This window comes from Thermobia domestica, chromosome 4 (assembly GCF_964235325.1).
Source record: "Thermobia domestica chromosome 4, izTheDome1.hap1.1, whole genome shotgun sequence".
Taxonomy (NCBI): Eukaryota; Metazoa; Arthropoda; class Insecta; order Zygentoma; family Lepismatidae; genus Thermobia; species Thermobia domestica.
Genome location: NC_137457.1, coordinates 39137685 through 39165654, shown reverse-complemented (window position 1 = coordinate 39165654; position 27970 = coordinate 39137685). Strand labels below are relative to the sequence as shown.

The following is a 27970-nucleotide window of genomic DNA, read 5'->3' as shown; positions in this document are numbered from 1 at the left end:
GTAAAAAAATCCAGCATCACTTAATTGATCCGGGCATTGTTTTGATGAAATAGGCCAGTGTTCGAATGTTCTTAAACGTAATTCCTTTGTACAATACTGATTATATTGATGGGCGAAACATTTATGTGCACCACTATGTGGTAATTCTGGCTTTTGTTGGAATGGTATCCTTTCAGATACAGAATTTGGTCACAGTTCCAATCTTAATCTTCCACTATTCGTATTTTTCTAATCGTCTGCTTAAATGAAATCTTGCTTACGTTTCTATGTTCAATTATGTTCGAAATCTATGGAAGTCAATATTATAAAGTAACTTATGATTTACACAGCCATGTTATTTCAGCAGATGATCAACAGAGACTAATGACACTATGCATACAAATATCTATGCACACATGCATGATGCAGGAGGGGATGACGGAGAGGAAATCATGTTTCATCTTGTTTATACATGTATCATACACTTCCGAAATACCAAGATCGTTTGGGATCCTGGTTCGATTCTCGATGAGAAAGCATTCTTTTTTTCATACAAAAATTGATTCAACTCTAAATCTTAAAGTACGGGTATTGTGTTCGATTACTGTGAGAGAAATCTTTCAAAATGAAAGCATATTTAGTGTTCGACTTCAATTCTCGATGAGAAAGCATTCCTTTTTTCATACAATGATTAATTCAACTCTAAATCTTAAAGTACAGGTATTGTGTACGATTCCTGTGAGAGAGACCTTTCAAAATGAAAGCATATTTAATGTCGGAGTTCGATTCTCGATGATAAAGCATTCAAACTCTAAATCGTGAAGTGCTGGTCTGGCGTTCGATTCCGATGAGAGAACTTTCAAAATAAAAGCATATTTAGGGTTCTGGTTCGATTTTTAGTGAAAGAGCATTAAATATTTCAGGACATTAAACTATGTCGTTCCTTTCTGTCGTGAAACGAAGTGCTATATACGTGAAATTCTTTTTTCATGCGAGGATTAATTCAACTCAAAGGTCATGAAGTACAGGTCTTGCGTTTGATTCCCGTGTCCTGGTTCGATCCTCGATGAGAAAGCATTACACACTTTAAGGCATGAAGTTAATTCGATCCTTTCTGTCGTGAAAACGAAGTGTTATATACCTGAAATTCTTTTTTTTTCATGCAAGGATTAATTCAACTATATATCGTGAAGTAGTGGTCTTGCGTTCGATTCCGGTGAGAGAACTTTCAAAATAAAAGCGTATTTAAGGCTCAGGTTCGACTCTCGGTGAGAAAGCATTGAATATTTTAAGACATTAAGCATGCACTTCGGTTTCCCAGGAGGAACGAGTCGGCGAAAGACGAAGACCAATCAAATTTGAGGGCTTCGATCACTGAATATCAAAGGATTGGTTGTAGAGGTCTACCCTATGCTATGCAAAATAGCTATTCAATACATAACGAAAAGACGAAAATCAATTAATCAATTGGGAAGCTTCGAACGTGATATTCAATCTATTGAGAAGCTTCGATCGTGATAACTGATAGGACCCTCATCAAGATCCGATAGCCGTCCAAGATTATGAGCATCCAAGACTATGAGCATAGGAACACCCGGTTCCCACAACAAACATAACGAAAAGACGAAAATCAATCAATCAATTGGGAAGCTTCGATCGTGATAACTGAAAGGACTCTCATCGAGATCCGATAGCCCTTCAAGAGTATGAGCATAGCAACAACGACGGCCGCTTACGTTCTTCGCAGGAGGGAGTGGCGGGTTTTGGGGGTTCAAATCACTAGCCAATACGCGACAAGAACATGAAAAAGGCATGTTTTTTCTTGTTTCTACATCTGGCAGGCATCCAAGACTATGAGTATAGGAACAAACATTTTCCCACGGATCCTGTGGTAGCCGTGAAAGGCTAAAGGCTTGTCGAAACTTGTCTTCCAATTCCAGGAAATGATATCAAATTCTAAGAACGGGAGGGATCAAATTTCAGCTATCCAGCCTCCATTCTACTACCATTGTACTCACTGTTAAGAAGTTAAATTACTATACTGTTTGATATACTTGCGTTTTAGCGATAAAGAAAGAACAATATTTTTTTCTGAAGAAAGTTTTAGTCGATGTAACTAGTTAGTTACTCTTCATGTTTCCAGCTTCGCCTGTTCATAGTCGTCACGATAATCCCCAAATTTATAAAGACTGAATTGATCAAGAACCACACGAAAAGTAGTATTCAGTTTTTTCTATATTATTCCGTAAAATGGTTTAATGGTAATATTGTGAATAAACATTGCCGAACTCAAATGTCCCAGGGACTTTTGTTTGTTATTTCACCAGTGACATAAAAGCATGAAGTCCTTATGACATTTTTGATAATGCGTGTAATCTGTATCAAAATGATTGAATGCTCACCAGACGCATTATTAATAACACGATTAATAGTCGAAACAATTCTTATTCTAGTCATTGCAAAATTAATAATACCAGGTTTTCTGTAATACAATCTTATTTCAATTTGTTGCCTCATGAGATTAAATGTTATCTATTTTAAAGAAATAATTACTGTATTTTTAAGGCACAATATGCACTGTTGCTGGATGGGGCGCTCTAACTATGAACGGCGAATTTCCATTGATTCTACAGAAGACTAGTATGACAGTCATAGATACTGACATCGTTGTTCAGTTATTTGACATCATTGCTAAGATAGTTGAAACAATTGATCCAGCTAAGAAATTCGATTTCAATTTCGACTACTACCACATATCCCTTTTCCCAACTGGAGGATCAATAGCTGGTGTAAGTATTTCACATTGTATTTATTGATATGTACTCTTGATAAATTTTGGAATGATATAGTTTTCAAATAGTACTAGAAGTAATTAATAAATAATCTTGTGATGAATCTAAATAATTATAGGTCTTTATGAATACAATTCGAAAGTCAAACGATAACACAAAATTTAAAGCTATGTACCTAATATAAGTTTCTCTAAACGGTACGTGTTTTCTGAACAAACCTTTGCCATCAATGTATTACATTTTTGGGTTAGCTGGAATTGTCACTGCTTCGTCTTCGAAATCTAGATTGAATATATATTTCTTACTCTTCATCTGCGCGATGAAAAATTGCTGTATACAAATTTAGAGGCTGAAAGAATTGCACAAAAAAGAAAAAGAATTGGCCGGAAAGAAATTGATGCTGTTGACCAAGCTCTTCATAGGTATGCTTTTACTTGGCGGTCTTGGGAAAAACTAGAATGCACAATCAATGAAATATTTATTAATGGTCATTCAAACGCAACGTGCAGGAAAAAGTCTGTAAATTCTTTCCTGAATGTATATCGTTTTTTACGGTTTGATATGTACTGATACGTACTCCAAGTACCACATCACAGACAGATGCCCTTGCAAGTTTTGTATTTACACACAATACATTTACAGTGTGTTTATATTCTATACATTTACAATACAATTATATATAAAAATTGTACGACGTCTGTAACACAAGAGGTGAATTTTGTAAAAGATGATCAATTAGTGTATTCTAGGAGTAAATTACAGTTCTTCTAATTCTTGACACAAAAGCCTGAAAATAGCGGCATTTTCTAAGGAATATGCTTCTAATTTATAATGTCCTTAAAAAGAAATAACACAAAGGCAGCTAACAAGGCTGATGACAACAGTAATTTTCCCTAAATGTCGCCTTGCAACATACTAGTATTTTGAAATATGCAACAGGGAGAAATGTGGAAGCTTTTCAAGTTTGGGTCTGGCTGACCAGTTGCTAGGTAGCAACATTTATTTTGTGCGAGCAATGAGAGGTTAATATTGTTTTTAACAACTTTTGTTAAACACAACACTGAAAAGTATTTTAGAGAAGAAACTTAACTAAATATAGCTTTATAGTATTGATCTATATAATTACTTATATCCCATCTTCGCATAAAATTCCTAAACTTTATTAAAAATTAAGTTAAATAGAATCTCTGCGCATAGGCTTGTATCGTATCTAACCACACAAACTTACATCTAAAACTATACCTACTTATCACCTATCATAAAACGAACACCAGTGCAGGGTGTTCATTTCGTCTTTGAACACATCGTTTATCATCTATACGATTTAATGCTAACTTACTTATTACTATACTAGATATATCATGCTTATAATTTCTAATCAAACTCATTGTTCATCCGTTGATTGAAAAAAAGCTTCTGTAATCGTTGAGTGTAAGTTCTTTATATATATCACTTCTGTTAAGAATCTTCGGTTTTTACAACATTACTTCTTATCGAACTTGCATTTAAAGTTTTTGTCTATTACATCCATTTGAGGTGGTTTTATAGAGTACACATTATTTTCTAAACCTTCAAAGTTCGATAAATGTGTCTTTAACTTCATCCTTTATCTTACCAAGTATTTTCTTATTTATCTCTGGTATCTTGTATGTATAATCTTGAGAGTAATCACTTGTGTCGAAGGAAAAAACATAATCCTTTAAGTCATAGCACACATGATTCGTTTGAATATTATAAATATATCTACCTCTATTACCATTTTCTATTTTATCATTATATTTTGGTTTCATCATATTATAATGGAAGTTGTACAATTAATATATTGATAGGTCTAAGATACTCATTCCAACATATGTGTCTTTATTAAAAGTCAATATTATTTCATATAGATTCTCTGTATAAAAATTCTTTTAAAATTCGGTTGAGCAATTAATTTTCCCACTCTTGGTGGATCACATTCTATTTTAACAGACTTATATTTTCTTATAATAGTTTCCATTATTTTCCCGAATGTTATTCATTGGGTTATATAAGTCTCACTCAAAATCATTTGTTGTTTTAGTTTTCATCAGTGTGTTTAAATTTATATAACACTAGTCGGAATGAGAATCCTCCCACGAGAGTCAAAGGGTGTACCGGATAATGTCGAGAAGCTGATTTACAATATCTTACCGAGAAAGTTCCAGCACGTAACGTTTCTTTCTTTTTTTCTTTTTTTTTTTGGCGGGGTGCTGTTTCCATAATTGACAGAAAAATCGTATTTTTCGTATCTAATATATTTTTTTTTTCGTGTTTGGAGTAATAATTCTGATCTTTTACGAGGGTGAAAGGGTGTACCGGATAGATTTCGAGAAGCTGATTACTTATATCTCATAGAGAAAGTTACGCACGTAAGGTTTTTCTCTGGCAGGGTGCTGTTTCCATAGTTGACAGAAAAAATTAATATGCGTTTTCCGTATTTGGAGTCCAAAATTCTGAATTTTTACAAGGATGAAATGGTGTACCGGATATATTTCGAGACGCTGATTAAGAATATTTTAACGAGAAAGTTCCAGCACGTAACGTTTTTCTTTTTGGCGGGGATGCTGTTTCCATAATTGACAGAAAAATCGTATTTTTCGTATTTAATATGTATTTTCCATGTTTGGGGTGCATAATTCTGAATTTTTGCGAGGTTGAAAGGGTGTACCGCATAGATATCGAGAGACTGATTACTAATATGTCATCGAGAACGTTCCAGCACGTAAGGTTTTTTTCTGGCGATGCGCTGTTTCCATTATTGACAGAAAAATCTATTTTTCTTTTTTAATATGTGATTTCCGTGTTTGAAGTGCATAATTCTGAATTTTTACCTTAATTCAAGAACTGTTACTAGGCTATATCCCAAAAATATTCTTTTCCCTAGCTCACGATCCCTGGAAACGTACCCCCTCTCTTTCGGTTGCAAAGATTTGTTATTGTTCCACACTGCATACACTGTGACCTAGGAGTTATTGACGGAGAAAGGTTTCGTAATCAACTTGCGCTATCATTCATCGGATCCCTTTTGTGTAGACGACAAACAAAATGTTGAAAAAAAAAAGGCATCAACAAATACACCACGTTGTCGCGTGAAACAAATATTTCAGTTTCGAGTACATCTTCGTGTTAGAAAATGGTGTTATGCTGTGTCTGTGTACACCGTAGATGAAAAATATTTCTGGGTGAAATATTGACGTTTGTGTTAAACGAACATGCCGAGAGCTCGCAACAATTTGACAGATTCATTCTGCTACATATGTGGGGAAGTAATTTTACCCACTCATTCTACCTAAAAAAATTACAGTTACCTTTCCTCTTAGAGAACAAGGTTTACTGTAAACCTAAACTGTACTTATCCTATTGAAACTTTCTATAGTGCGTTGTCTAAGGCAAAGACGAGGCATTCAGACACCGGTACGTTTGTTCCGATGTGGCCAACAAGAGGGAAATAATAAACACACAACAGGTAATTTTTGCAAAATTTCCCCCTAAAATGTGGAATTAAAATTTTCTGTAGCTGGCGTCACTGCTATGAAACAGACTCAATCTATCTTAAATTAAAAACTGGTACATCACTAATATATCCTACAGCTATGATGGCCGTATTTATGGAACAAATCTAATTACCATAAATGTATTACGGTAAACAGAAAAGTAGGGTAAACCAGAAAAAAATCTTTCAGTTTTACGTCCAACGTTTATGCCGGTTAGGCTAAAGGAAACGGTGATGATGAGAAATGAACGAAATGGTGGAATGAAGAAAGTGGGAGTAAACGGGAGAGCGACGAGAAAACCCACCTGCACGGTGTTTATGCACCACAAAGTCCACACGGAGCGAGTTGGGTTCGAACCACGGACACCAATCACAGGAGGGGAAGGACAGGATCCATCCGAGGTGTCTACCGTGTAAGTCTTAAGGATGTTTCTTTACAAGGAAGGAAGCTACAGAGAAAAAGAAGTAAAGGACATTCGAAATTCTAAAATTTTCGGATTTTTGACTGTGGTGAAATTTAAGAAGGAAATTCGACAGCCAGAAGAAAAATAAATTAGTATGATAAACTATGGTCCAACCATTTTTTGCAAAAATAATGTCCCGATATCTTAATTAGTGTCCACACAGGAGCGGATTAAAAAAGTGACACACATTTGTGTGCCACTTTGGCGACGTGGGTCCGAAATGATTACGAGTGTATATTTTATTACATTTTTTGAATTGTAACTCGTGTTGTTGTAGTAGTTATAGTCTCGACTAATGATATTATCGTTGTTGTAAACAACAACTTTTGAAGGAAAATTTTCTCTTCTTTTTACATCTTAGTTCCAATACTGTTGGTGAGAAATGCAGGGTGTTTCAAAATGGATACCTATGTTTTATTCTTGCTAGTACTTACTTCATTTTACGTACAATTATAAACAATACATCAAGTAAAAGAGCACCTCAAACAGTCTTTGCTACATGTGCTAATGTGAGATTATTCGTCACACGAACATATCTAGTCGATAGGCCAGAAAGATTCATAAATTTTTCGCCATACGGCACAAAACAGAATCAATTTAGGGGAGTCTGGTTTCAGCTGTATCATCTCCTGAGGATTTGCTGACCGCCAGATGCGCCAACTATGAGTGTTCACATTAGCTCTTAGGTGAAATGTTGATTTATTACTGAAGATTACAGATCCAAAAAATCTTTATTATACAGCAATATTTCATTTGCGAAATTGGCACGTAAACCGTAATCTGTAGTCTTGAGACCTGCAGCAACTGCAAACAATAGGGACGTAGTTGCAAGCGTCTCCTTAATACTCTTCACACAGATGGTTGCACTGTAACTACAGATTCAGTCTTTACGGAAACACAAAAAGCTTTCTGCTCTCTAGTTTCCATCTTTGAACTACTAGCAGTTTCTAACGGCAAACAAAGGGAACAGAGAATGTGCGTACAGAACTGTTTGAGCTGCTCTTTCATTTGATAATATTTATAATTGTAAGTTAATTGTAATAGATTCTACAAAGGTTCAAAACCCTAATATTCATTTTGAAACACACAGCATTGCTTAACATTGTGTCATCCAATATTCAGGTATTGTATGTACACATCAGGGCTGGCCCTAGAGACATTGCCGCCCAGTGCAATGGCATCATTTGCGGCCTTCCCCTTTCTGCAGAAAGAACAAATCTTAAAAGTCACGATATTAAGTATGCTATTCCAGCACGAACAACGAAGGGGAGGGAAAAAATGCATTCGCACTCAGAAAGTCTTAAATACTACAAATATAATCTCGTGTCTGTTTTTTCTTTGAATAATAATCTATTATGTTAGTGAAGATAAAGCAAACATCTAAAAAATGATGACCTTTTTTTATAGAATTTAATATCGAGCTTCAATCTCAATATATAAATTTGCAATTAAAATGCAAGTAGCTTTTTATCTTTATTTCTTGATTTTACTTCTACATCTGTTATTTTTTGTTAAAAATCTTGTTTTCACCTTCATTGATAATGAACTTATTTGTGACAAAGAAAATACTTGCTATCTCATCAGAACTGTGATAACTAACTAATTTGAAGAGGTGTTCGAGAATGGAGTTCTTGCATTTGACAACAATCAAGAAATTTGTGCCGGGATTTATTTAACCATTTGCTTTAGCGTTGTCCATGTGACCTTAAACTAATGCGACCTAAACATAAATTTATGAATGTAGTATTCAAATAGGAGGTCAGCTTAGTAAGTGTAACTACCATAATCATGAAGTCTGTTTCCAACAAGAAATATTTAATTTAAATAATATACTTATGACAGATTTTGTCGAACCTTTGAAATTCGGCGCTCCATGCAAATGCACGTTTTGCGCATATGGTAGAGCTCTGCATATCATATATAGCTAGTCGACAAATTATTTATATATGATATTTAGATAAATACTAGTAGGCGAACTAGTGTTTGTTTTTATCTATAGACAAGTTATTTGGGTTTTATACTGTTCGTGACATTATTTTCGTACTTATGACAACCCTATTTAAAAAAAAAACCATTTCTACTTTTATTTCTTGGTTGATATTGATGAAAACTGCTGAAACCCGAATTGTTAGTAAATATGCTACTAATATTAATTATAAAATATTTGTAGCGTATCAGCATCTAGCGTTTAATTTATGTTTCATTTTACGGTAGTTATACCTACATAAAAATATTTCATACTTAAATAGACCTAACATGCTTTACAAATCACTATTTGAAAAAAAAGAAATATGTAAAAAAACGAGAGGCAATGTTTTTTTCCTAAAAAAAACCGTACATTTCTGAAAAAAATACGAACGTTTTTTTCTATGTACAACCGTATTTATATGTCATTTATTCTCTCGGTACATTTGATGCTGATTGTTTTAAACTACATGTTCATATATCAAATGACTATATGAATTTAAATTTGATCAAATGACTATATGATTTTCTTTATTATAGTCTACTTTGCAGTAGGAACAATGTGCACATTCTTTGATTTCTTTTTTCTATATAAGTTTTAATGTAATTCGTTATTTTATTTATATATATTTGATATTTGCTTAGCTTCTTTCTTTAGAATTCTTATCCACTTTTTAGCCGCATATTTACCTCTATACTCAGCAGTATCAGTTTTACTTCCATCATTTTTTACAATATAATAACAGAATCTGAATGGCTTATGCTGTTGACATTTCTTCGTACATGATTCTTTTTCTCAATGACATTCCTCACAAACATAATTTTATACAAAATCAACATAAATCACAAATGGCATTTTCATCGTATATTGGTAGTTTTGAAACTATGCTTGTTTATCATTTGCTTGCGTTTCGATTTCAAGAACTTCCTAAATAGAGCAATTTTTCCCGTGTGTATCTAATGAATTTTGTGAGTAAAAGTATAATTAACAACAACCACATAAATATTTTCGTCCACTCCATTTAGTAACTTGACTGCTAGCTCATCTACTTAAAACTTTAATCCAACAATATTGCGATTTATTCATTTCTTTTATATATAATAAAGTCATATGGATGTATTATTATTTCGCACCTCATTTTATACGTACACCATATACTTTTCGTTGTATATATATATAGTTAATGTATGTATGTTAATTGATATACCAAGGCTTCTTTCAATTTTTGGAACATCACTTAGATTTACTGAAAAATCAATAGCTTTTTCTTGTAAGTCTATAAAACATGGTTATGTTTTTTTTATGATGATTGCGGGTCTTTATAATTTCATATGGTAGTTCTATATGAGATGATCCTCTATATGGTGCATATCTATTAACAGCAAATTCTCAATAGTTAATATCCATAAGAGACCTTTCAGAACCTCTAGCATGTACCTCGTCCATTCTTGTTTTTAATATTTTTCAGCATTAGTTATGAATTATTTAGAATGGTTAATTTTAATACTTCATTGTTATTAGTGTTTAAGTAAAAGTTCTTAATTTCTTCTCCTTTCTTATATTGCCAATTTATTAATATATTAACTTTTAACGAGCCATGTTTCTGTAAACGATATTTAGTATATTTATTTATAAATACAAAATACTATATTATTCATAAAATTAATTTACTGCGTCATATAAGGTCTCCCGTATCTCATCATTTTATATGATCTTTCTACTGCATTATATATCTATTCTAATATTATCGTCAGTATCTATTTCATTATATTGCTCTTCTAATATATCGTCAACATCCTTTTCATTGCTATATACTCTGTCTTCTCCTTACATACCGCTACTTCCTCTTAAAAACATTCTGCACATAGGACATAAATTATTTTCACTTAAGCAAATAACTATACATTTAACACAAAATGTATGGTTACAGCTAGTTTTGAAAATTATGATTTTGACTGTTTTCATATCTGGCATTCAGTTTTACTCTTTACTGATTCTAAACCGCTTGCTATTAGTATTAATTTATTTTTGAAAGATTCACTTAAATGTTTGTTTGTTTTTACGAATCAAAATATATCTATTTTCTCTTTAATTTTCATTTCCAAGTCCTGAGAAAGCTTTCCACCATAATAGTATATTAGCGAATCTAAATTTATAAATTTGTGTGGATATTTAAGAATGAACTTTTCTCTCTTACACAGCAATGTACCATTTGACCATTTAACATTAGCTTTGTATTTTTCACTTATAGGTTTCTACAACAAACTTGAAATATTTTCCCAATTTATAAAATCACTAAAATTATTTATTATGAATTCTGGTTCATATCCTTTAAGTCAGCCACATCTTGAAACCAGATTCCAATTTAATTTGCCTTTAAACGTTTCTAAAAGTGATGTTTTAAACTACTTGTACTGAATTGTATTCCTGTCTAATAAATCTTTAAAATCATTAGGAAATTCAATAAATATACGTTTAACATGTCAAAATGCATATTGAGAACAATTAATGCGTGATATTGCATAGTCTTTAAATTCTAATACAAATTACTGTGTAATGTGAGAATATTTCCTACAGGATTTCGAATTGTTTTCACATATTCTTGTCCACTTTAATTCTTCTATATACTTCCTTATGATGTAACAAAATACTAATGATACATTACCGGTTATTGCTTCCAATTTATATGATTATTAAATCTTTTATGAAGGAAAATGTAAGTGGACATTGTTATGAAATGCGTGTTAAATTTACTTTTTCTCTAAAGTAATAAGGAAACTCATCAGAAGTTCTCTTTTATTTAGAGATCTGTTCCCACGCTTCAATGTCAGATTCATTAAGCACTTCAACGAGAGTATCTCTACAGATAGGGCAACCACAATATTCTAGGATGTATTTCGGATCTGATTTAATAATCATATCTCTCCTATTACCTGTATTTTCGGTATCACTTTCATGTTGTTTGATGAGTTCAACAAGGTTTGCTTTCCTTAGTCGGGAATTGCCTTTTATTCTAGTTTCCTTGCATTTATTTCTTAATTCTACTAAAGTATATATATTAATCATACGTATTACATAAATATAAAAAACAGGTAAATTCCATTTTAAATATAAAACTTTCATGGGTTATCCCTTTAGTTTTGGTTTCTGAGAAGTCGAATACAAATCTGATAGAAATTTGTGTAGATTCAAAGGTAATCATCTTCGTCACCATTAATAAAAATAGTGTGGTTATGTACCGAAAGAGAGACTTGAACACAGACTCTTTAGTTTCTCATATGTTTTATGATTATTTACTTACATAACAATAAGGTGCTTTTTGTAGCTAATCCCGATTTGGGGAGAAAAATTTTCTTTTATAATCGGGTTGTGTAATTAAGGGGTAATTGTTTTCGTTACCCTGAAAATTCTAAGGTAAAGTTCACGATCGTTGGTAAAAAATAGAATAGAAGGGTTGGCTCCGGTATGGCCCCCTAGTTTCTCAAATGATTTACGATTTTCTCTCTTAGAACAGGTGCTGTTCTATAGCGCTCTAATCTGTGAAGCTACATCAGATTACACCAAGTGAATCGAAACTTCCAGAAATTCTTTCGGTTTCCTTATTACACTATAAAACTATTTCAATCACTACGGAGTGATATTTTATTAAAACTAATGTGCCAATGGTGAAATTTTTAAGAAGAGATTTAACATAGGGATGGTAATTTAAAAAATCTAACCATTGTGTTATCTTCAAATAATTTGAAAATAAATCATATTTTCGACGTTCTTTTATAATTACCACCAAAACTTTACCGCGATGTCTACTATCTAAAACACCTAATAAATCTTGAAATTATTTTTCCAAACTATCCTTTTGCTATATCTATCTTAATACCAGTTTTAATTAAATAAGAATACCCAGGTTTTATTCTTACAGTTTTGGAACAATAGAGATCATAACAAGCAGAATCCATTATCACAACTATAGGAACAACACTATATTCAATTAAAAAACCAAATTTGAGAGACATAATACGAGATTCACTTCTATGAGATAATTCATAAAAAAAAACATTTTTATTAGTGTCATGGAAAGAAAATTTAAATTGATTTTAACTGATAAACGTAGTATCTAAGTCTATATTAGAAGTGAGTCTCTAACATAAGCTTTTTAGTTCTTCAAACATTTTACGATTCTTTTCTAATTGCTCGTGTTTACGTATTCTAGAATTTCTACACGACACGTTACCCTCAAGATCTTTTTATGGATATAACTGCATATAAAGACAATTCATATAAAACTACAATGTTATGTATATCAATGCAACTACTATGTGAGTAATTAAATCCTTCCCATTTAACATATATGTTATTACTTTTCTTTCGTAAAACTCTTTTTCAATAAGATATTAATCTTTATATTAGTTCTTAATATTTCTTTTTCCTACAACCTTCCTTGTACATCCTCATTTTTTTAAAATCTTGTATTCTATATGATGGTGAATTAAATGGAATAATCTCTTTTAAAAATACTGCTATATACCAGATAGATGTATATCCTTTCTCAAACAAACCTTCTAGATTTACTTATACGAACAAAATCATCAATATTATATTTAGATTTAACACGCTCATGTTAACATATTCTTATACAACTTCGAGTTCCTCCGTGGCTAAGCGGTTAGCGTACGCGGATTTAACGTGGGAGGCCCGGGTTCGTTTCCCGTAGAGAGCTCATGTGGTTCGGATCCCACGTTAATCAGTAGGTCCACGTCTTATTTAGCCTCGCTGATGTACGGGACGTTAAACTCAAACTCGACTCAACTTTATACACTTTCTCTTATACAACTCTTATGCACTTTCTAAAATATTATTTCCTGATTCTTTTTATTAACTACTACAACCTTTATACTCATTCATCAATGTACTTTACTATTATACTCTCTAATTATTGTTGGCAATATCTTAATCCATTTATAATTTCCTTGCGCAGTAAACGTCTTCCACATGTTTAGATTAGGAACTTTCAACGATGGAAGCACTTTTACCACTACTTGCAAAGTAATGATTATTAATATATTTCTTTTAACTCTTTAAAATCTTTGTTATAAAATTATTTTCCCTGATCTTATTATAGGTTTCCTAATTCTTAATATTGATTCAAATGCTTGTATAACTCTTCTTCCTCTTATTTTTCATAGGAACAGCAAACGATCATTTCGAAATCACATTAATAACCGTTAGTAAATACTTATACCATTTGTTTAATTTGAAAACAACTTTTAATAATCGACTCTTCATTTCTGCAAGATCAGCTTCCCAAAATCATCTATACCTTTAGTAACAACATTACCCATTCTTTCAATCAGGCTTGTTAATTCCTTCTATAATGTCTTGTCTAACATGATTACCTTCTAATTATCAATCTTTCTTTTTAACGAAATGAGTTTTATTATTCCCACGTGCACTACATATTCTTTTCTACATAAAATATATATTACGTTCTTTGCTCGGTTTATTCAAATAGTAACTTTCTTTGTATCTGTTGATTTATTATACTTAACCTAATTATATCACTATCATTACTTTTCGTTACAAAGAAAGTTTTTGTTATTTTCTATGTACATGATAATAAATAAGAAATGTCCTCTTGGAAAGCCAAATTTGTATCAGCTTGAAACATAATTATAGATGTCTAAAGAGAACATTTCTACGAGAGTATTGTCGTAAATATATTTAGAATGTATCGTTCAAGATCTAATTCCATGTGTGTAATTTTTCCATTACGAAGATATTTGTGACTATTAAGCAGACTCAAATTTAGAAAATTGGATCTTTAATACTTTTCGTTCTCAATCCAAATAATCAAATTATAGTTCGTTTTTTCATAATAAACATATTTGTTTCTTTGTTTGATATTTTGAAATCTACGTATCTAACAAATTTATCTATATCATTCTTTTAAACAACATTCTCTATCTCTCAATACATTTCCACTTTGCATTTATTTTATTCTAATACAGGAACGTTTACACTAAACAAAAGAACTCCATTTTCCTTAGTCTTTTTTTCATTTCTTGTATATATTCTTCTCTAAAGCATCAATATAATTTTTCTTTTATTATATGCCTTCTAATGTTTTAACATTTTAAAATTTGTTTCTTTCACTCCTAAATTGACTATATTGATTGAAGCTGATTGAAAGTGATTACATCTTTTGATCACCTACACTAGCTACATTAACAAATCTATTGATTTTGAAACTAACGAATATTTTATAATCCGAGGGAAACATTTTGTCTAATTGACATTTCCTAACGTTTAAATAATATATATAAATGTTATTACTTTTATATTTATCCAATTCTTCTTTTAAAAACATCATCTGAGTTCTGTTTACTAATGTTCCTATCAATAGCGCTACTAGAAATGTTCATTATTTATTATATAGAAAATGGTCATTTCCAACCTAACTTCTTGAAACAAACTTTCAATATAATATGGCTCTTTTGTTGAATTTTTAAACTCATATCATGTTTTCTTATACCATGGTTTCTTAATGGGCAATACGAAACATACTTCACATTTGTAAACACGCTTCGTTTAACAAAATAAAGTTGGCAAAAAGTTGTAATATAATTTGTGAAATTCATATACATGCCAATATTTCATGTTATAAATTTATTGGTGGTTTTACTGTCAAGCCAAAGTGTATTAAATAAACATCATCATAATATTTTGGGTATTCATGTTTCTTTAATACTTGTAATATATCTTGCACTGAGATTTGATCTTTCGCTATATTTTAATATACTTTGTGTAACATCGTAAACATCTGTTTCGTATAACTCTATATTGTAATGCTTTTAAACGAGACAATTCTAACTTAAATTGTTATATAGTATTATAACATGGTTTTGTTATACCAGCACTATAAAAGCACTTTTCTTTCATCTCTATAGTTGGAGTCATTATGATTTAATATTAGGTATATTTGCAAGTGTGCAAAGGTAAATATGGGATAAAACTTCTCCAAATCTTGACCTGTGTACAAAAACCTTGGAATAAATATTTTCCATAAATAATGAAGATAATAATATTATTTTTATCATCTAAATCTATTTCAGTTACACACTCATAATACTTAAAATACTTATACCTATAATAGCTATTAAGTTCGTGTTCATGTTTTTCAAAATAATCTTTACTTCTAATATGTAGAAATTAAATAATTTTGAAACAAATCATTTATGAAGTTTATTCATAAAAACATTAAGAATATTTTTCATTCATTTATTATATGCACTACATCGCTAAAGAACATCCATCACTTAATAATGTGCTAACCTTAATGCATAAATACCGCAAATAACGGAATAAAAATCTTTTATTCGGTCGTCATTATAAAATAGATATTGATTTTCAAAATATTGTATTAACGGTTTAGGCGGTACTCGTTCGCAAGAATTTAACACGTACTTAACGTCTTTGCCTTCCTAATAACATATCCACTGTGTAACAATATTTTCAGATTTTTCTAAATTAACAAAACAAATTACTTTCTTTAGGCGTTGTAGGTATTTCGTTACTCACAAACACTCCTCGAAAGTGCTTTTTCTTTAATGCTTTCACCAACATCTCGATTTCAAAATTGGTTAATGGTTTTAGTTTCTGCTGCTGATTCTCCTGCTAAAGAACCTAAAGCTCCAACTGCTGCGAACATATTTGGTATTGTTAAAATAAATATACCAATATGTTCTTAAGGTGGGTTTATATTTTTTTTTCATTTGTGCAGTAGTCAGAGTTAAATTCAAATCTTTTTCTTCTTTTTTCTTCCTAGCTTTAAACGTACTTGTTTCTTGGTTAATGTATGATCAATCTTGAAATTCTCAAGTTCATTTTGAGGAATACTAAGCGTAAACCTTTAATTGAACACATGATCCTATGAATTTAAAAGAAAATCTTTGTTTATGAAAGTATTCTTATTATTACTCGACCAAAATAATTTAAGGTGTCATTGTCATCCCTTAATTTTATTTCAAATTTATCAATCTTCTTTCTAAAGAAAATAAAGGAAAAATCAAGGAAAAGAATTTATAAAGTATAGGTAGGTTCATTCTAATACTATGTTTAAATTCAGCATTTGTTTTAAATCTTGCAATTACTCCTGTTCCTTTATGAGGATAATCAACACCTTTAACAATCATGCCATCAGCGACAAAGCAGTAAACGTTAACTTTGTCAAAGGAATGAATCTTCGGTAATTTTCTTCCAATATATGTATCGCTAATACTGCTCAAATCCAATGACAGTATTTAAATTTCCTATCACAAAATCGCGACCGCCTTTTTCTATTTTTACTTTATTGCTTATTTTATCTCTATATTTTGTTAATAGATTGAGACTTTAAATAACCGATACGGCTCTTTAAACTGTATTGTCCGCCTGGTATAAATAAACGTGTATTACCATAAATATGCAAGGAGTTATCTGTAATATTTGGAGATAAATAAGTGCTACAACATTAAATTAGTAATATAAACTAGTAACTAGTAGTATAGTTTAAAATCGCTATTACTGTTACTAATTCGTAATATAGATTTTTTAAATAGAAGTATTGCTATTTAACTTGAACACCGTAGCCATTTATTGTATAATAAATGAATGAATTTGATTTGGCTAAAGATATACCAAGAGAAACACTAATCAAATTAATAGAAGATATCATTCGTAAATCATAATATAACTTTCAAGAACGAAAAGAAGAAATTGCGTTATGTTAACCGCTTGCCTTATTAACCCAAGTATACTCGGAATCCTGTAATGTATAATATATTATTAACCCGAGTTTATTCTTAGGATGTGTAATAAAAGTTTGCATTTTTCTGCTACAGAGTTAACTCGGATACTAATGTTAATGTTTAGGTTAAAGAATGTATGACGTCATAGCACCATCAATTATATATTTTGTTTCAAGCGTTTTAGTGGCATCAAGTGTACAAACCGAAAGGAAAATTAAAAAAATGTGTAAAATAGATAAAATGTTTGTGACTAAAATATGTAAGGCAAGTGGTTAAATATGCGTAATATAACATAATCACTTTATCCATATCTCTACAAATTTTTTTATTAATGTATTTATCCCTGTGAAGGTTTATTCAATTATAAAACGATCTTTAGCTACAGGCAGTGCAATTATTAGAGGGTTGCTTTCTAACTTAATATTAGTAAGGAGAAGGGAGGATCAATATAAGAATATTTTAAACTGTATCAAGTCCTTTAAAGAAAAATTAGAGATGATAATAACATTGAATGGTGTATATAGTGTATGAATGAAAACTATATTGAGGATACTGTTTATAAGATTAAACCAACACTTAATACGATAAAAGATAAGGAGTCGGAAATCACGACCGCCTGGGTGATCAATAAGTATATATTAATTGAATGAGACTGGTCGGAATCCCGGTTAGGTAGCATTTATTTACAGTACTGTAACAATGTCTTTGCCTACAAGAGTGTGCATTTTGTTAAGGAATAATTATTACAAACTCTATTTTAAAAGCATAAATCAGCCAAAGTATCAACAACTACAAGAATGATTTGAAGAAGCAGAATTAACATTTAAGAAACAGACAACGACAATTTTAAGTGGTTATGACTCGACTGTATCTGTTGATGAATGTGAAGAATATTCTGCTGTTGTGTTTGATGGTTATATTTTAAAGAATCAAGATAGTGTTACGAATTACTTTACAGCATGAAGACATATCCATTTAGATTGTTTCTATCTTCGAACGTAACTAAAAATGCTAGTAACATATAATTTTAAGTTCTTATGTTTGTTTCTTCAAGAAGATTAATTTAAAGCAAGTGTACAATATATTCGGAGGATCATATACGTTTTACTATAAATTTAAAGAGGTATGTTCTTCTGGCTGAAAATACGATTATGGTTTCATAGTAACGGATATGAGAAATAAAGTAAATAATGGTAAGTATAGAAACAAGATAAAAATATTTTATAAACGTTTAATATATTTTTCAATCTTTTTGTCTTTCCTTCACATTTTCTAGGCGTTAATTGCCTATGTTGAAATTTTGTAGGCATATTTTAAAGTTTATTGTCGTTTTGACTTTTCCACTATTACTTACAACTTTTACGCTTTCAGAAAACCTTTCTGCACTTCCTCTAGAACTTTGTTAACGTTTCTTGAGGTTTATTGACGTTTGTTCTTTTTGTTTATAATAAATGGATTAGCAGTAAATTGAGGTGAACCTTGAAATGATCTTTATTAATGATTTTAGATATTGGACGAAACAAAGGGCGGGAACATATGACAAGTAAGGAAACCAGCAAGAACGAACAAACTGTAATTGATGCTATTGAGAATTTAGTTAGTGAGATTAAGAAGTAATAGCACAAGACAGAAATCAAATAATAGAACTTTTTCCAGTGTAAATAAGAGTGGAAGAGTAGAAGAGTTTGAAGCACATCAAATGTATGAGAGTTGTGTAGAGGAAGATGATTCGCCTATAACTAAAAAGATAAAACAAATGAGAAAACAATTTAAAGATAAAGTAGAAAGAATGGAGCCTTTCCAGCTAATTTAAGTAAGATTGTAACGAAATACTAAGCTAAAAAAACGTGATCTATTCGAAATAAAAACTGTTGATAAGGAAGATGGTAAAACGATAAAAAAATGGAAATACCAATTTTAAAGTTAATGGAGATGATTTAATAATTAATGCAAAAACCTATAAAGGAACAGAATGTGTATGTGAGTAGTTAACAATGAATCCTACTAAACATATTGGAGGTTATCTAACGAGGTTATCTAATGAAACGTTTCTTCCAGGCATTCTTCCAAGGGGAGCCAAACCCATCCCGCTTTTAGCAACTGCCCCTTCCCCCCAGAGCTAGCGGTAGTTGTGAGTATAATGTCACTCTTATCTAGATAGTATTCCAGCGCAGCTCGCTCACATTTTGATTGTGGCTCTTCCTAGACAAAATTTTGTAGAAGAAAACCTAGTAGTGAAGTCGCCCCTACATAGGGTTGGCAGGTGTGCTGGTTTTCCGGGACAGTTCCGGTGTTGAGTGAAATTATCAACTGTCCCGAAAAAGGCTTTCGGGACGCCTGTTCGTCCCGGTTTTCGTTCTTCAGACTGGAAACATCAACCTACAAGAACTGGTTTGTCTCACTGAAAGCAGAGGGTGTAGCCAAATAGTTTTAAACAAACAAGGAGTTTGCAAATCAGATCCATTCTTTTGTCCTATGGGGTTGTTTCGTTTTCAGAGGAAAGAAAAATAAATCTTTAAAAATTATTCAAGAGGAGCATATTTTATGACAATAATTTCTCGAATATCACTTTCAATAGAAATGAACGTCTTTTTTTTCACTGATGGGCTTTAACTACTAGTTATTTTATACTTCATTTTTTTCCTAAATACTAAATTTATAGCATTATGGTAGTGTTTCTGACCATTATGGTAGTGTTGAGGTGATGATTCAACAAAGAAAACAATATCTCTTCAATCATAAAAGATAAGGTGTGTTATAATTGGCGCAATATTTAGGACGCGTTAAAGATAACAATACGGAATAGGAGATGCCTATATTACCTTTTCACATTTTTTATACATTTTTGGGAGTCTTCATATATGTTAACTGTGTATAGAATAAACTGGAAAATTGTGAGTAATAATCTGGTGAATACGTGCACTTAATTGATTCTGACCAGATAAGTAGGACCCATCATCGTATGTATAGCCTGAGATTGGTGTTTTTCCTATACAAAATCTGGCAACCCTCTTCCTACATGTGAACTCTCACATGTACAGAAATAATGAATGTGAAGTATGCGCTCTCAAAAGAATCAATATTGTTCGCGACACAAGTTTTTCGTGACAAGACACGAAACAACATAAGCCTTTTTCAACAGAAAAAGTTAACTTTTCGAGGTAGGCAATACTTTCACATCATCCTTTTGCTACGAGAAAGCCTTAAATCTCGTTTAATGAGAACCACTATTCAGTAGGTATATACCTAAAAATGAGAATAAAAGTTATCGCAACAAAATCTTTTGAAAAAATAAAGGACCATGCCATTTCTAGAAGAATATTCTAGTTACACCAATACTGTTAGCTCTCCCCCGCCCACGCTTAATAAGCTTCTGCTAATGCGATCATATGAAACAGTAACTGAAGTGTGCAAACAATTTACGGTATTGAAAGTTTAATTTAGGCAGGCACTTCAACACCTGAGAAATGGGAAATCAATTGACTTAGTGAGCTAATTAAAGATTTTGGGAGAAAGCAAGAATGTTTTGTTAAAATGAGAGATGGGAATGAGTCAAGTGTGATCACTTGGTGATTACATGGGTAAATGTGAGGGAAAGAAATTCGCAAGATGAATCAGATGAGGAAAGTAATCGACTAGAAGTTGCAGTGAGGTTGGCAATCAAAATAGCTTTTGAATTATATTATTTTAGTATAGTAGTTTCTAATGGTTATATTAAAAGTCATTGCAGACATTATACAATTTGTAAGTTTTGCAAACAAAAATAAAAAAGAAATGAAAACTAACATCTCAGTCTTCTCCAGTACAGAAACTTCGACATCTGACTGTTTCTTCTCCATTTGTTTCTCTGCAACTTTCTGCCTAATTTACTGACTCCATATAATAGGGTGTTTGTTTTTAAATGCGAAATCATGCAGGAAGTACTTTCATCTTTAATTGGAACCGCAGTTTTAAAGTTCTTCAGTAAACATTGTGCCGTATCTTCTTCAACTTTCTTGAAATACTTCCACGCAAAAAAAACTTCATAGTAAAGACAAAAAATACATGGTGTCTGGTTCACTTACTTTAAATAAATTGATTTTCTTCCAAAGCAGAACACTGGCACCACGTTAATAAAGTGTGCATCTGTGGTTCTCCCTCTGTCTTAAAACTAAAAGAAATATAGTCAAGATAGTTTTGTCTTTCATATTGTTTATGAAAAGGGATGTTGAGAACGAGGATTGTCAGGGATGAAACCTTAGTCTCAAGCCCAAGCTTCTTCATTAGGCTCAGGCTACTTCCTTTCCTAATCCTTTGTGAATTATTGTAGTCACTGAAAGAGGTCATTTCCTAGTCGTGATGGGCTAGGCCACAGCTAATACAACAGCCCATAAAATATAGATCAAATCAAATTAAGGAGCAACTTCCTTTACTTGCTCTTGATGAGCTTCTTCTCTTTCTTTAAAAATACGTTTCTCTGTGGCCGTAACACCCCAGTTAGTATTAAGAATTGTAGTAGAGATAAAGTTCTAAATGTCAATGAATGTATCAAAATAAATGCATTAATGTAGCTGTATGTGCATACAAAGTACCATATGCAGCCTCGAGCAGTAACACGTATCTTTATAATTAGTAATCCACTAGTATTAAGTCTGCGTAGGTTGTATAAGGAGCTATATAATTCATGCAAACACACAGGCGGATCCAGGGGGAGGGCGAAAAGTCATTCGCTCCTACCCAGCGGCACCGTTAACAGTGTAATTTAATAGTAATTTTTGGCAATTTCAAATCATCTAAGTAATCTTTCACTGCTAGCAGCACCAACCGACCCCCTAAGAATCCGTCCGCCCCGTCCAGGAGTCCGTTCTGGATTCGCCTCTGCGCAGACATAATATACAACTCATTCAAGAGTACACTTTGTTGGCTTTTTAAATTTTTTATTTTAAAGGATTGTCATTTTTTGTGGCTACTTGTGCAATTTTGTCCACAGGTATACATGCAATTTCCAGTCATTACGCAAATACATTTATATACCGTACTTACTAAACTGCGGCTAGTTGCGGGCTTCGCCACTAGACCACCGTTACTACGGCCTCGCACTACAAAAGCCTCTAATCATAATCAATTTAAAAAGAAATGTCTAGGGATTCGCCCTTAGACCCTCTGATATCTCATTTGATCGGCCTACGGCCTCGCATCTTGTAAACCAACAAACATACCGAATCTCAGTTCATATATCAAGTTGTATGTAATAACATTGCGGTATCCCGAAATATACCGAATTTCAGTGTGAGTACGTGGGGGCTTTTCCCCGGCCCACACATTTGCTTGGTCTACGGCCTCGCACATCATACGCCAGCAAACATAACGAATTTTTGTTCAAGTACCGGTAACAAGTCTCATTTCTTTAACATTCCAGGATTCCGAAATATATTTTTTTTCTTCCCGCCCCTTTTCTTCCCTTCTAAGGCATACAAAAAAACTCTTATGTACATATCTAATTATTTCAAATGAAAAGTCCGAATACCAAATTCTATGCTCCTAACCGTCAGAAGTTCCCAGATATCAACATGTTACTTAAATAATTACAATCTCCACCCTCTTTCCTTTCCTTTCCATTTATTTTCTTTTGTTTTTTTTACTAAATATCATTCAACACTGAAACACATGTCAAATTATTTTCAATGATAAACCCAAATACCAAAAGTGAAGTATCTGTCAAGAATCTTGGAGATATGGCCATTTTATTAAAATATTTTTCACCCCATCTTCCCTTCCTCGTCGAATTTCCCAAAGTCCTTCCTTAGTGGTATCCTACGTCACAAATCTTATATACTGTCCAAATTTTAAGTTTCTAGCGATTTGGCCTGTACGGTGATCTGTCACTCACTCACTCAGTCACTCAGGAATTTGTCCTTTTTATATAGAGAGATTTAAGATTTTATAGGAAAGCCATGGATTTTGTTCTAAGACCGCCAGTGTCTTAGAGATGTAATAGCTTCGCTATTAATTTTAAGCACTCAACTGACTGATCTGCGTCTATATGTATTATTTAAACTACCACTTATGATATTTATTTTGCTTTAGAAATTATGAAAATTCAGACATACATGATTTTTGCGTAATGCTGCAGTTCAGATCATTGGATTAATCATAAGAGCCGACTGTATAAGATAGACTACATTTATTTCCAATGTGGGACAAAGAAAATATGCAGCATTACTATGCAGTTTCTCAACGCTATAACTCAATCTGAAAATATTATCATAGGTCTCACAAACAATCGAATTTTAATCCTAACTCGATTAATATATAACAAAAGGCAGATCTATAAAACTACTGACTTGAGATGAAAGTGGCATACTTGTAGTACGTTTAAAGATATACTAAAGACTAAATGACGGGGTGTGCGCAACAGTGGTCTAACGCCGAAAAATCTAAAATTAGATTTGGATCTAATCTTTTGTCATTTAAATTGAATTGTCTTCCCACTGAGTTAGATAAAATTCACCTAGTAAATTTTATATACATTTTATACATATGGATACTTTGTTCTGGGTCTGAATCTAAGGCCTAAAATATTCAAAAAAAAGTCCGAATATGAACTTCAAAATTTCGGGTCTGGATACAGGAACCGGATATCCGGATCCAGATCCAAGATCCGAAATTCCGGATCCGTATCCAGGAACCGGATATCTGGTTCCGGATCTAAGATCCGAAATTTCGGATTCAGATCCGAGATCCGGATCTTATAGGTTCCGGATATCCGAGATCCGTCTGGCCATCCCTAGTCTTGGTTGTACTAAAATTCGCGCCAGGTATCAGTCCGTGTGGGCTATCTGTATTAGCGTATGGATAAACTAGTTAGTGATTTAGAGTGATAGGCAGACAGCAGATTTGAACTTCTGTACATTTGGAGGGTAAAATACTTGTACCACGTTTAGGTAACCGGAAAACTGGTTAATAGGAATGGCATTACTGACCACAAAACAAAATATGGAAATGGATCCTTCCTACTAGAACAACGAGGAGGAGAAATAACATTATTCATAATTTTATGTCCCAAGTTTAGTAAACGGGAGCATCCAGTTATACTGTCCTTCGATCGAGCCCCCAGCATCAGATTTTAGCACTCTACTGCTGGTCCACCGTGATTCCACTTAAAATCGTGTTGTCCACAAAAACTCGCTTGGTGAGAATCGAATCACGGATCGCCAGGTGTGAGTGTGAGGGCAATAGCTTATTGAGGACATTCGCTACTGGAATTGGATCAAACACTCACACACACTCGGGGGAAGGACTTGCCCCCAAATTATCAATGATATACTTAAAATTGTAGGCCCGCAATATCTATTGCATGTACTCTTTCAGTCGTTAACGCTCTCGCCTTCGTTGCGAGCGGTCCCGGGTTCGATTCCCGGTAGGGCATCCGGTCGAAAAAGTGTAAAAGCTTTTCAGGCCAGCCACCTTGAATGAGGTTTCCTGGGTTTTCCTCATTTACACCAGGCAAAGGCCGGGGTGGCACCTAACTTCTAGGTCCCAGGCCGCTTCCTTCCCTTTCCCTGGATTGTGTGCTCGCCGAGGGACGGCATCCCTCAAACGTGAAGGGCTAAATTGCCTTAGATGCTGAAAGACCAGAAATCTAAAATCCTAACCTATCCTTTCAGATATTTGTGTGAGATATTCAAGCAAATATAGAATATAATATACTTACATATCATGATTACTTTCTGAGGGCTCGAACATCATGGGCCTCAATGATCGGTGCTCATGAACATTGTCTGTTAGAATTCGAACAGACTTTCACCAACCCTTCTCTTTAGTAATATTATTACACATAAAAATCTGGAGGTGGGGAAAGGGGGAGGTACGAACCTACCGAGGACATTGGTTGGCTGCTAGAATTGGATCAAGCCTTCAGACAACCTAATGTATATCACGTGAGACTAAAATATCTTTTATAACCTATATACAAGAGAAAATAAGAAAATTGTGTCGAGGAATGAAAATGTCCAATAGCATTTCTTGGACACTATAGACTTGTTAACTCTCAACTTCAAAACTGTGAAACGTTTACATAAATAGGATCTCACGTATGTGAAGAAAATGCCAGTAAAATATTTTGTACAATGTGTTTCAAGAGATACAATGTCTTTAACAATCTGTTTATCTGTACGCTTTGAGTAATGATTTTACTCAGTCTATCTCGTTAACGTGGGCTTGAGCACCCTTCTTCTCCTCCTCCTCCTCTTCCTCCTACTACTAGGCCACCCATCTGCCCAACCCAACAGAAGTAGAATACTGAAGGTGACATCCTGTACTTCAAAGGCAATAGGTATTACTATCGATTGAAATGTAATAGGTTCTAGAACCCTGTTTAACTCTGCAATGAACAATGATTTTAAGTGGGATAAGCAATCTTCATCCTAGAAGTGAACACTTCCTGTCATTTCAGAAAATTCAACCACTTGCACGTCATCATGGATGTGATGTCGATAGTGCAGAGGTGGAACTGAAACTTTCCCAAAAGTTTTGAAACGTTATGAGGAAGAAACGCAATGTAAAATTACCTCCGTTTTTCACAAAGAGACTTACGGAAGTGTCACTCACCGATTTGAATGAAACTTTCATACTTGTGAAACATCGGATAATAAAAATAATATTTTTTTCTTGTTTCAGCAATGGTGAAGATTTAAGGGTAGAAACCACCCTTTGAACCTTAGGGGTGGTCTCTATGTTCAGACCGAAAACAGCAATTTAATTTATAAGAAAACATACTGCCAGAGAGGGGTTTTTAGGACAGCTGAATCAAAATCTGACGTCAAAATTACAAAATTCAAAATGGCGGATCCAACGCAATTACAATTGCAAAATGTCTTCTGGTTTGAAATTCTCTGTAGTTAGCTAAGAATAATTGGCAGAGATTACTGCGAGGAGGTTGCAGACCCCCTTCTGTACTCATTTTAATAGGATAATCGATTTAGGTGAGTCTCTCCATCTCTCACTATATCGTTTACAGACACACACAGTAGAAAGTGCTTCACAGTCAATAAATGTGACTCACAGCTACACCATACAGCTTTTAATTTCTGAAAATGGTGTTTTGTTATCACCGTTGGTAATTATTTTGTAGGAAAAGAATGGAACATTTGGCCCTATGGTCCAAAACATCCTCTTTTAATCTGAAAAAGTCCTTGTGAAAGCATCAAATTCGGGAAAATTAAGATCAGGTCTTGCGAGATCATGTTTTCAAGGGGTCTTTCTCCCATCCATTTTGTTATTATTGGCCGCGGTAGCTCAGTGGTAGAAGGGTCACCTCTGGTGCCTGAGATCTGGGTTCGATCCCAGCTCGCGCTATTCCAACCTTGTGGTGGATAAACACTGTGTGCGTGGATTTCCTCGGGGTTCTTCCGTTTCCCCTCACTTTCTTCGTTTCACCATTTCATTTATTTCTCATCATCACCATCTCCTTTAGCCTAGTCGACATAATGACGAGAGATTTCTAAGAAAAAACATGAAACTGGATGCATGAGGCCTACCATATAAACTAATAATGCAAAAATTAAACCCAACGACATTATCAACTATAAAAAATAATGACGATTTTTACACCCAAACTTGGGAAGAAACCATACAGAAACTATCTAGCAAATTTTTTCCAAGGGACTTACAAGATAACGCAAATGAAAATCAACGCAAAATAAGAACAGAATTTGAGAGCATTCAACCCGTAGAAGTCTTACACAATATTCAGGAGATAGCAAATACCGAAGTAGAAAAAATATAAGAAAACTAAAAAAGGAAAAGCCCCAGGCTTGGATGGCATAAAAATGAAATTTATAAAAATAAGAAAAGTATTTCGATTCCCTATTTTAGAAGACTGTTTGATTTTGTACTCAGAAAACAGGAATTCCCAACCATTTGGAAAGAAGCTAAATTAATAATATTGTTAAAAGAACAAGATAAAGACCCAGCCGATGTAAGTTCGTACCGTCCTATCTGTCTACTCAGAAACATTTCGAAATTTTTTTTGAAAAAGTCATAGCTAATAGAACTAATAATGTTAAGAACATTGAAAATGATAAACTACAATTTGGCTTTAGGCCCGGCAAATCGACAGAAAATGCTCTCAACACCTTTGTAGAACAAATTAGAAGAAGCTCTTCAGTAAATTAATACGCGTTGCATTATTTGTGGATATCGAAGGCGCGTTCGACAATCTTTGGATTCCTGCATTATTTCAAAATCTCATCAAAATAAATGTACCGGAGTACTTATTAAACATTGTTAAGAATTAATTTTCAGGTAGAAGAATATTAATTAAAGGTGTAAAGGGGAATACTGTAGTTAAGACAGAGAAAGGATGGCCCCAAGGATCGACCTTGGGACAGTTGTTGTGGGACATAGAATTGCAGCCCTGTTTGGAAATTCTAAATAGTAAAGAAGAAATAGACCGAGTAGTCGCTTTTGCTGACTGCATTGCAATTATCATC

At 33.1% G+C, this 27970-nt stretch overlaps 1 protein-coding gene across 3 annotated transcripts in view; it reads left to right on the top strand.

Moving 5' to 3' along the window:
- The window catches only part of LOC145683298 (chymotrypsin-like elastase family member 3B), a 368302-nt gene that overhangs the window by 293696 nt on the left and 46636 nt on the right, over positions 1–27970 (top strand). For 2 of the 3 annotated variants that reach the window (XM_081754658.1, XM_081754657.1), the window contains exon 7: positions 2545–2768. In XM_081754658.1, the coding sequence (XP_081610784.1) occupies positions 2545–2768 (224 nt within the window). Of the gene's footprint in view, positions 1–2544; positions 2769–12925; positions 13052–27970 lie in introns of those variants that run through there. The other variant, XM_081754659.1, reaches the window with a different exon arrangement.